The 11,965-nt window shown below is 28.9% G+C and overlaps 1 protein-coding gene across 4 annotated transcripts; it reads right to left on the bottom strand.

The window, feature by feature from the left end:
- Positions 1–328: 328 nt before the first annotated feature.
- Positions 329–8,863, bottom strand: LOC100573396. Of its 4 annotated transcripts, XR_003839439.1 has the most exons (4): positions 7,641–8,863; positions 2,327–2,446; positions 1,792–1,923; positions 496–616 (listed from the first exon to the last, which is right to left on the bottom strand). XR_003839439.1 is itself a non-coding variant. In XM_016805893.2 (3 exons), the coding sequence occupies exons 1-3, from the start codon at positions 8,037–8,039 to the stop codon at positions 455–457; spliced, it is 681 nt and encodes a 226-aa protein (XP_016661382.1). In that variant the 5' UTR covers positions 8,040–8,064; the 3' UTR covers positions 329–454. The 4 variants fall into 4 exon arrangements, 3 of the variants coding, with proteins under 3 accessions (XP_016661382.1, XP_029345227.1, XP_029345231.1); XM_016805893.2 differs by lacking the exon at positions 1,792–1,923 and having other exon boundaries at positions 329–616; positions 7,641–8,064; XM_029489367.1 differs by lacking the exon at positions 1,792–1,923 and having other exon boundaries at positions 457–616; positions 2,323–2,446.
- Positions 8,864–11,965: the final 3,102 nt, after the last annotated feature.

Raw genomic sequence — 11,965 nt, 5'->3', positions numbered from 1 at the left:
CCCAAATGAATGTATTGAATGTGTAATTATTTAGTAAATCTGGACATTCGGGTAATGGGGACAAATAGGTCACCGCCCGATGTGTCCCAATTAAGCGGATTCGACTGTAACAACATTTACATATTTTAATTAATTATTTAAAATAATTAAACAAATAAAAAAACAAATAAAAAAACTTCATTGACAATATCAAAAGTATATTATTGAGCTAGATAAATATGAAAAGAATAATAATACGAATAAAATTATTACATTAAATTTTATAAGAAATCTGTTCTATATATTTCATATTTATCTGGTTGATGTACTTAGTTCAATCATGGAATTGTATTGAATATAGATTTGTGTTACTTATTAAAAATTTAAAAATTCACTTAGCTTTATACAAAATGGATATACATTTTATGGTTTTGATGTTTATAACACTAAGATGATTAATAAAATATGACAAAAATTAAAAAAAAAAAAAGTAGTTATCGTAATTGAAACAACCACCTGTCTGCTGTTGGTAGACTTCAAGTGTATCACCTTCTTCCATCTCTAATGAAGCTGGAGTATCAGTCACTGTGATTGCTTGACCATCAAACCGGAATCTCACCGTTTCGAAGGATATACCCTAAAACACAACAGTTTTGAATGAATTAAAAAATATTTAAATTATACATATATTATACCTATGTTAAACCAGCACATATACTTTTTTAATACCCCTGTTAATACTATCCATACCTCGATCCATACAAATAAATCAAAATTACATTATTGTTTTAAATAATAGGATAATTCAACATTAACTTCTGTCTTACACAGGAAAATTTGTCTGTATTAATACATTTTAAAGAATGCCATAACCACATTTGTCTCTTTGTCTCCCAAGTGTGTGACATGACAAATTTACATTTTAGCAGTTCACATAAAATACGTATTTAGTTTTAATATTAGTGAATTAACATATTATTATTCTTAACTTTGATATTTAAATAAGTTTAAATATTACAGTTTAAAAATGATCATAGCTCAATACAAATATATAATATATACAAACAACTAAAATTAAAGTCAACAAAACTTAATGTGAACTGTTATATGTAAATTTGTCACAAATTTGTTAGTTGCTACAATGTTTAACACTTGTTAACAGTTAATTGTAGACAATAAAAGTGTGTGTGGCATACTCACTTCTCTTAAAAGCAAATAAGATGTGCAGACAACTCAATTTAAACCAAGAAATAATTATTCTGAACAGAGCAAGGAACTTTTATCAGTTTAGGCTATAGAAGTCGTTTAACAATTTAAGTTTCAGAAAGATAACTTTAAACAATAGTTCATTTAATTTTGTATTTTAAAATAATAGTACTTATTTTTAATTTAATTCTACCAAGAAAGTTTTGGTATTAGTAATATTTTCTAAAACTACAAGTAGTCTAAAGTGTTAAAATATTGCCAAAACTGGAAAATATGGTCTTAACAGTAAACATTACATAAATAATTTTATAGTATTTAAGTATTTTGTAACATCTTTGATTTTAGAAGACATAATGACATCAGTTAGGTTTATAGACTACATTATAGTTATTATACTTAATTGTTCTGGATTTAATATAAGATTACATAGAAATAAGTACTAGGTATGATACAACTAAAAAAACAACAAATTTAATTTAATCGTTTTACAGCAAATCAATCCAATTTGGTGAATCTTACAAGTGGACAAAACAGATGTATACAATCAAACAAATGGAATGTGACTTAAAAATATACAAGCATAATATAAAAACCATATTTATTTACCTCCATGATGAAATACGAGGACACAAAATCAATGATTTAATAAATATCTAAATCATAATATGAATCTAGAGTTATATTTTGTTAGCCTTTTGTAAATAGATCGGTATATGGCAGAGGCACCAGTGAGAAAATCTATAAAGTAGAACAAAAATACTATGAACATCACATGGTTATTCTTATAATTTTACTTCTAGTGCCACTGCCACCGCTGCAGTGTATGAGTACCTTTGTAAACATGGCTAACAAAAATTTTTAGTGTGCTAGTAATTACTAGCAGTACCCAGTTACAACCAAGTAATTTTAATACCTCAAGTATAATCAGACTAGTTGCTACACGCTCATAACTTTGTTTGCTAACAATCGGGGAGTAAATGTTCACAATGTAATCAATGCGATGAAATAGGTATTTATAAATAATTTTTAAATAAAAATATTTTATGGTAATTTAGTCTAAATTCAGTCACTGGAACTATACCTAATGCTACTAATGTTTACAGTTAGATAAAATATTTTTTAATAGTTTATACCTACTTACAGTTCTTTCACAGTAGGCATTCATTAATTTTTTAAGTGGTGTGTTCTTCTTTATTTTAAATTGAACAACTGCGTTATCTTGTCCCAATACTTTCAGATTAATGTGTTCTGAAGGACCATCCTATAATAAGACATATTTTAGTAATAATTGTGGTTTAAAAACTAACAAAATTTAAATTTGTACCAAATCACAGTTTATAATCAAATATTATTATTTTGCATATAGATTTTAGAAATGTAAATCAATATAAACACTGTTTCGTACACAATCTATAGTAGATTTAAGTGAATCAGATAATTATGATAAAAACTAAATAATAAATTCTGTTTATCGTCAGAAGTCAGTTGACTTATTGTGCCAAATACCTATACTTTATGAATGTTAATGAAATGGGTATGCGCACAGTTACAGCTGAAAGTTCATGTGCTGCATCTGCAACATTTGTTGGACCTATTTATTGTTCTGTGGAACGCCATTGTACTGCTGCAGTTTTTAAAATATTGATTATTTTAACGAGGCATTTATAAAATAAACAAACGTGCGCGGGAATCAATAAAAAATGTCCATAGACCGGATAGAAGTCGACGCCATGAAATGCTAATTTTATAACGAAAAATACGGTGAGAAAAACAATCGCTTGCGACACCAGAGTCACAAGACATTGACGCGTTGGCGTGTGGAGGGCAGCGGAGAACGGTCCTCGTGTGTTCTATTACGACAAGCCAAAACACATGTTCTTATTCATTTTTCTGACGACCGTCTGCTACCCAAATTTGTAAATATACTTACTCCGCTTTCTACAGCCATTTTTGAAAGATGTTCGTAAACAATTGTTGAACAGACGGTGGTGAATATGCCGACAAAAAAAACAAGAGCAGTAGACACCAGACAATAATCGAATTTCGAAACGATTAACGAATAAACGAACACACCAGACACAAACGTAAGTAGCCACTAGCCAGAGGGGCAGGGACAAACAACAATAAACAAAAATGGAGATGAATGACTAATCGCCGAAATCGGAAATACCGAATCGTTCGAATCATAAGCAACGAGAATAAAAAGTAAATAATAAATAGTAAAATACTAGAATTATTCAAAGTCCCCCCCCCCCCCACTACGTGACGTTTGGTTAGTTGGTACCACCACAATAATTTAAACTTTAATTTAATCTGTGGTACCACCGTCGACGTACCGCCGAGCCGCCTGGGCACAACCACGATCACGGTTTAAGATACGTTAAACCGTGACCACGATAAAAGCCATATTGGGAATGGAGCATTTGAGCTTCCATGACAAAATATACTTTGTCATGGGAGCTGCAGCAATGGCGCAATGCTATGATAAATGAAGCGCAAACTTGAGAAAAAAATCAGCTGTTACAACACCAATTATTATGATATCTTAATTCATAATGCCGACCTATAAACTAATGTATAAACCTAGTGGCTAGTTTATAGGTCTGTAGTGACGACTATAATCAAAACTGAAAACAGTAGCGCTCGGCTATTCACAGTTTCGACTTTCGACAAATTATTACTTGTTATCATGAACCAAGATATACAATATACATATTTATATATATATATATCTTAGTTCATGCTTGTTACCTATTACTTATTATCATAATATTATCATTCATCACTTTTGTTCGTATTCCAGATTCCAGAATCTTGTGCCTATTATAATGCGCCTTCAGTAAGTACGGCAATTGATAGGTATATGGTAATTACCTATCGGCTATCATAATCATATAAATAAATACCTAAATAGTAAATAAAATACTCATATTTTTAATTATGGTAATTAGTTATTCCATATCTATATTATAATATATCATATTTATACATCATATACTATGTAGGCACACATAAACACTATGGCAGTGTTAAAACCACGATTAAAGATCCACCGATTCGTAAATGTTTGCTGATATAGGACAATGCTGTGCTTCTGAAAGTTTCATTTCATCTATAAGCAATTAAGCAAACATCCTAGGTACCATAGGAAATAAAATAACAAAAAAAAATTAAACTTATAATAATTTAAAATATTACCATGTTTTTCCATTTCAGTAATTTCTTTGGCTTCCAATCATATTATTTTAATGGTCGGACCAGAAGAACCATAATTTACAGAGTGGAGTTTTTTAATATATCTCTGTAAAGTGGGGTAAAATTATAGAGGTAGAATTTTATCCCTGCGCTAGCCGCTTGGGTGATTTTATTTGTATAAGTCATATGCGGTATATTATAATTTATATTGTGTAATACTGAAATGTCGGCCACATTATGATAATATAAAGTTTGTTGCGTTAGAACATGTATCAATAGCTTTTCTTTTGTTTTCATGTAGTTTTATGTAGTTTTTATGTGTACTTATGACAATTGTATTTGAGTAAGCCGAGTAAGGCCATCATACTTTTTGATTCTGAGCGGAGCAATGAATGTATTGTATTTACAATGATGTATTGATGTGTGTTTATTTTTTTTTCTGTCTGTCATCAATCACTTCACGCTTGGGGTAGTAGAAATGTTCTGATTTTCGACATCAGCATCTTTTCTTATAGAAAAGTGAATCTAATTAGTAATTAGTACTTTTGAGATGTAAAAATTGAAAATTCCCTGTAGATTTAGAAAGCGTCAAGAAAAACAAAAATAAGTGAAACAAATTTGCGTAAAAAATATTTACGCCAACCAAATTTTTGAAAAAATCGATTGTGTTAAAATTATTATGCCATTGCCCAATTTTTATTCAGTAAAATTGAAAACAATAAATTAATTTTACTTATAATATTTAATATAAAAATATTTATAAAATTGTATTCCAAAATTAAAAAGGTGGGTAAGTGGATGTCACTCTGCTGTACAGTACCTAGGTTACAAGTGGGTCACTGTATAATGGATAGTATTAAATTTGAATTCAATGATATAATATCACTGTATAAGAAAAACGATTCTGAGCGGAGACGGTTTGTCAGTCTAGGTATTAGACATACCTATTATAGGTAGGTATACTTATCTATAGTATTAAAAAAAAATTGACCTATAATAGGTATTAATAATAAATTCCAAATTAATCATATCACAATATCCATCAGGTAACGCGTTATACATCAACAAAAAACCGTGGTACTATCATAGATATATAATAGTATAGATACTTTAGAAGTTTCAAGTACCCACAAATAATATTATACAATCATTACAATCACAACAAAATAAATAAAATATTTATTCCAGGTTTTTTAATATGTAATTTCATCCAAATTTGAACTTAAAATGATTATAAAAATAAACTGTGCTTATGTATTTCTTAGAATTTTTGGCAACAGAATTAAATATTTACGTGGAATCTTGTTTTACATTTTCAATCCTTAGATATAAAAGTTGAACATTTTATAAATTTTTAACTACAAAATAATTATTCAATTTTAAATTTGATAAATTTTGTCAACATTTTAACTTCAAATGCTAATAAAAAAAAATTGTGCCTATGTATTTTTAATATTTTTCAACTGATATTGTAACAATATATCAAGAGCTTTGTATTAAATTTTTACACTTTTTGGCCCAACAGATAAAACTTTATTGATATTTATAGAAAAAAAACTAAAAAAATTGAAAACTGACAATGTCCGTAAACAGTTTTAGACAATAGGTGCAATAGGTACGCAAATAATGTTTGAAATTTCGGGGGCTAAACTCTGAATCTCCGGTCCATATTGAAGTATTGGACTCTCATGAGATTTTTCTTGTATTACAGTATTTAGGCATTTGTGTTTAATTGAATCTTAATTCACATATTTGAACGTATATTGTGAGTGTAATGTTTAAGCTGTATTTTTCATAATTGTCTTCAATTAGCCATTGGGTATATCGTATTATCGTATATAACTATTAACTTGGATATTATTAACACTATTTAAATGTAATTGTAAATTGATTTATAGAAAATAAATGCTATTGTCATGATCAGAGCTGTGACATCCTGGCGATCTCCTATTGCGTATTATAAACAAAATTCATTTTAGAAATAGGAAAAGTTAATAGGAAAATACATACATTTTGAACATTTAACATTTAACCTACTTAATTTTGCAATTTACAGCTTAGGTACTCATTTAAAAAATAAAAACTATTACCTACTATATAGTATGTACCTACATGACTATATTGTATCATGTTATGTATTAGTATTAATTAAATTATTATTAAATAAATATTGGCTTTTATTAGGTATGTAGTAGGTATGTACTTAGGTGTTAGATCTGAGACAGACACAATTTAAGTGTTATTTATTCAAATCTATTATAAGTGAGTAGTGACGTATATAAGGGGGAGGCCCCCTAGGCCAGAGCACATAGTGAAATTGCAGGTTCAATTAAAGCATTATTTCATGTAAATCTACACTGTTTACAGTTTTTCACCATGATTAATTTAGCCGGTTGATTTAAATCGTTTTTGAGGAATCAACAAGGAAATAATAAATTGTTAGTACTTGCTTTGATGACTTATGTTAAATTCACGGTTAGATTACATTAATATATATATACTCCAGCCCACGAGAGTCCACTATTCGGTAACGTGCCGATGCGCAGTGACGGACGCGTTCTGACATATGGACTCTCGTGGGCCGTTGTATATATATATGAAATTGTCAATATATTTTAAAAAAGAATTAAAAAATGTATTTTACATAATTATAAAATTAAATTGCACAATTTTATTTGTATCGTATAATATGTCATAATTATAACCACCCAGCTCCCTAAAATATGTTTAGTTATGGCTATGGTAGTCGTGCTATATGCTTGAATAGTGATAAATTGCCAAAATTGGCATATAGTGAACATAATTTGTATATACGCCACTGATGTGAGACTATTAAAGCCGTGATTACTCGGCCTTTTGTGATTGGTACCGAGTACGGCGGAGTACCGTTGACTAAAATTAAAAATATGCTTATCTGCCGGTTAAGCGTAATCGAAGTGTAATATTGACGTGACGTAGAGTCTAATCGTAATAGTGCATTTGGTTAGAAGTTATAAATAATTAATATACATCATGTTTTATAATATCTTTTAATCTATCTTATCTTTTTTTTCATGAAAATGAAATATTTATAAAATACATTTCATGAAACCCTACTTGCTATATTTAACAAAAATGTAAACACCATACCATACGATTTTATTTAATTTAATTAGGAAATTAGGTTTATCATACACGATTTACGAAACCGCACTACTTAAATTATTAACCATATTATTATACAAAATATACTGTTATATACAAAACATAAAATATCTTACCGAATCATTAACCGTTTCTTCACTTATCGACGAAATGCTTTCAACCGGTTTTTCCAAATTCATCAAAAATGATAATTCCTCAAATACCCACGACGATGGTACATATATATCATCTGATCCAGCTCCACTTCTTTTTGAATCATTTATTTTCTTCAACTCTTTTCGATAGTTACTTTTTAAGGTGTTTATTATTTTTTTTACACCGTCAACAGTGGCGTTAGATTTTAAACCCTTATAAATAGTAAGTAGTTTTTCATTAGCAGCATTTTTTTTTATCCTTTTTAGTGTACGCACATCCCATAATTCTGGCAACTGTTTATATTCAGCAATAAAAGCACGCAATATTTGTTTATCTGTACTCGAATCACTCGTACCCGTATTTCGGCTTTCGTCACCCATGGCTGCGAAAAATGTACTGATGAACTGTCATTATCCACCACACACGGTCAATATCTTTATCAGTAAATAAATACTGACGACTCGATATCCGAATTTTTCATCAGTCATCAGTATCGTTTTTCCATACTGACAGTACATCAGTACTCACGTTACACGATCAATAATATTGTCAGTATCAAAAATACTGTCAGTAATATTGATCGTGTGAGGGTCACTATAAGTTGATACTTGATAAATATACGCAAAATAACATTCTGAGGACCGTGCGTTTTCCTTATCGGTTCCTAGTACTGAATTAACGGTTTTAGGTTCCACCAAAGCCATTCTATATTCCCATGCAATAGGAAATCAGGTATTATTGATTTATTTTACGTTTAAAGTTTTCGTCGACTATCCGCCACACGACTCCTGGGTTTTGGGAGAACATTAGTTAGGTTAAAAGTTAGTAGTAAGTTAGTTATAAGTTATTGGTCGCTGTTCTGTTGCTATTATAATTTACCATCACGATAGTCATTCCGTGTGTGGCTTATTCTACTGTTTACGACCACCTTATAGTGTTGTGTTGAAAATATTTCTATCACTGTCTATATTTTTACGTGTGTACTTTTTTAATGACAACTTACATATTTTTTACTTTCAGATTCCGAAGATTTAAAATATTTTCCGAAGAATCGTGATACTTAAAAATCAAGCTTCGAAGCAATTTATTACAAATATACTAGAGTATACAAGTAGATTGTAGTAGATATATATTTTTTTTTTTTTATTGGTCTTAAGCCTGGCAACTAAGGCTATTAGCTTTGTAGATATTATACTGTTAAACAAATAATTTAATATCCATTTTTATTTTTCGTATAAATATAATCGACCTGTTGGATGCTCACTATTATAATATTATATTTTTATATAGATGATATTATTTATTATAATCATATGTAATTATTGCCGTTCACTATTATCTAGACCCACTGAGAAAACCAATATACAGTAATACTGTATGATGATTGAGTATAATATATAGCTATATTTTAGTAAACGGGTAAAATAAAAATTAATAATCGCGGCCGATTAAATACCGGTTACCGATAATCACTCACTACTTTTCCTATATACCTACTATAGGTACCTATTATAGAAGTGTTGAAAATAATATTTTAATCTTTCAATGGAATATAAGAGTTCAAATATTTTATGGTCAGTACTCGATGCCTATAGCTCACTTGCTCACTAGATGTCAGGCGTCAGCTGATAATATATTATGATATTGTGTTATGATTTCCGGGAAAAAACAAGCCTTTGGCTCTCACAGCAGCTGTGTACCAACGAGACACGAGTAGACATAACTTTAATTCGTGATTGAAATTAGTGCTGCCGTTTGTAGTTTGTATCAAGGGCGCCCGCAGGTGAAAATTCAGGGGGGGATCAGCCTTAATTTTTATTATCAATCAAACACCATTAATGTATAATGTGTTATACTGTTATGTATACTTAAAAAAAATATTTAAAGGTAATATAATATTATATTACATTTTACACTTATAAGTTATAGTAACTATAAACTAATTGAACACAGATTGCAATTTTATTTTATTTTTCCCAAATTCATCAACAACTCTTTCAGTTAAATTAAGTTCTTCTTTTTTTTTTTTTTGTAAACTTAACATGCATAATCCGGATAAACGGTTCTCACACATTAATGAACGTAGCCAGGTTTTAACATGACGTAATGTGCTGAATGTCCTTTCTATACTGCAAGTTGTTGGTGGAATATATATAGTCATATAAATATTAATACTTTTTTTCAAAGTAGAGTAAAATTCACAATCTTTTAAAAAAAAGAAATATTTTCTGTTTCACTAATTGAAGAAGACTCTTGCATCATCTTCCAATAATCATACTATGTTTGACCTTCTTCTACTAAGTTTTCTATTTTATAATGCTTGTCTAATTCTTGTAAAATGTATTGTTTACTTGTTCAGTGTTTAGCCAATTAGGGGTTCTGCACAGTGGCGTGATTTGATCATGTTTGGGGGGGGGGGGGATTAAATCATTCAAACCCAACACCCACCCACCACCAACCAAAAAAAAAAATTTGGTTTATATCATAAAAATCTCTCAATCCAACCACTGTGATCTGTATTCTGTATTCTGTATAATATAAATAGGGTACATGTATATATGCATGCATATATTATATAACTATAATTAACTATACTCAATGGTCGAAGTGGCTCAAAATACGCTGAGGGATGCGTTTCATATTTTATACAGTTTTCATATAAGGTCATATGTCTTAAACAGTCGCACACCATGTAGATTGTGAGGGATGGGAAGGGGTAAGTTAAACACTATATACATTTTTTTGGATAGTTATATATTTTATATTTTAAGTATATATTTTTTGTTTTTAATTTAGTGTCTTACTTTTGCATTCAACTATCATTACCTACATTTATTTATTGTATTCATTTTATTTATTATATTATATATAGGCAAGTTAATGATTTTTTTTTAACTCAGTTAAGTAATATGCATCAATAACAAAGAATTAAAAGTTAATTTAACTATAGGTTAACTCAGTTAAGTTAATAGTTAATACACATTCGTTGTTAACTTTTTATTAAGTTAAAAAAATTGTTAATTTGTTTATACAAGGCTAGAGAACTTAGTTTTTTTCCAACCCAAAACTAAATTATAGCAGACTATAGTGTTTATACTTTATACAGTATTTCCATATAAGTTAGATTCGAATGATATAAATTTTTAACTTTAAACAATTCACGGTAAATATTTTTCGACATGAAAATGAAATAGACTGAAATAGTGAAATATAATAAATTTAAAAACAAAATTAATTTACTTAATTTACTTCTTAAAATGAAAAACTAAAAACTTAATTTCACGTTAATTAAAAAAGAAATTTAGTAATTTAACAGTTAATTTAATGAAAAGTCAAAAAAAAACTAGTTAAGTTAAAAAGTTACAATTATAAAACTTTTTAATTTAACTTTAACTTATCAACTCGTTAATACCCAGCCCTGGATTTATGTACAGCACTTAGCGAGCATAAGTTTGAGTGTCTGTGTGTATCACTTGTATCAGTGTATGTGCTATATACGGGTGTACCTTATTATTGGAAAATTATCGTAAAAATATTTTTGTCTCGTCAGTGCTGACTGCCGACCACGGCTAATGGATATAATATAATTATATAGGTATATGGCATAAATCTAAAGATATTATATCGACTAAATATAGCGTTATTGTAATTGCAATATAAATAATTACAATGTTCAATCATCGATTATAAATACTAGTATTTATAACCAATGGTTCAATGTTTACAAATTGATTCAATTGGAACCCGAGTCTAGAATCTCGAGTAAACATAATATTTTTTTCCATTTAGGTATGGGCCTCTAATTCATGAAAATATCCAGGGGCCCCCGGCGATCGCCGTGTAGCCGGGTAGGCCAGACCGACACTATGCAGTATATCTGTATACCTACCCTAAAAATTTTCCATGCTTTATTAATATTCAAAAATCCATTAATAGCGCATTATACGTTATTTAAAATTTTTATTTTTCTTTAATAAAAAACGAAAAAAATTTAAATTAACATGTATCTATTATTCTTTCTTAATTTTTCTACTTTTTAAAGTTTGCCTTTAAAGAAAACAATAATTTTATTTATAAATTAGGTATAGTAACTATACTATTGCTCAAATGAACAACAGGTACATTGTGCGATTAAAAGTTTCGAATATTCTTAATACCAATACATTTTGTGATAAAATTATCAAATAATATTTAATCAAAATAGTCGATTTTTTTCCAATTTTTTGAAAATTCATATTAAATTTAGGTAGTATACCGTATAGGTAATATGTGAAAAATGCACTTTTATATGGAAAAAATACTAAAT

The sequence above is a fragment of the Acyrthosiphon pisum genome, chromosome X (genome assembly GCF_005508785.2).
Source record: "Acyrthosiphon pisum isolate AL4f chromosome X, pea_aphid_22Mar2018_4r6ur, whole genome shotgun sequence".
Classification (NCBI taxonomy): domain Eukaryota; kingdom Metazoa; phylum Arthropoda; class Insecta; order Hemiptera; family Aphididae; genus Acyrthosiphon; species Acyrthosiphon pisum.
This window is presented reverse-complemented; position numbering and strand designations above follow the sequence as displayed.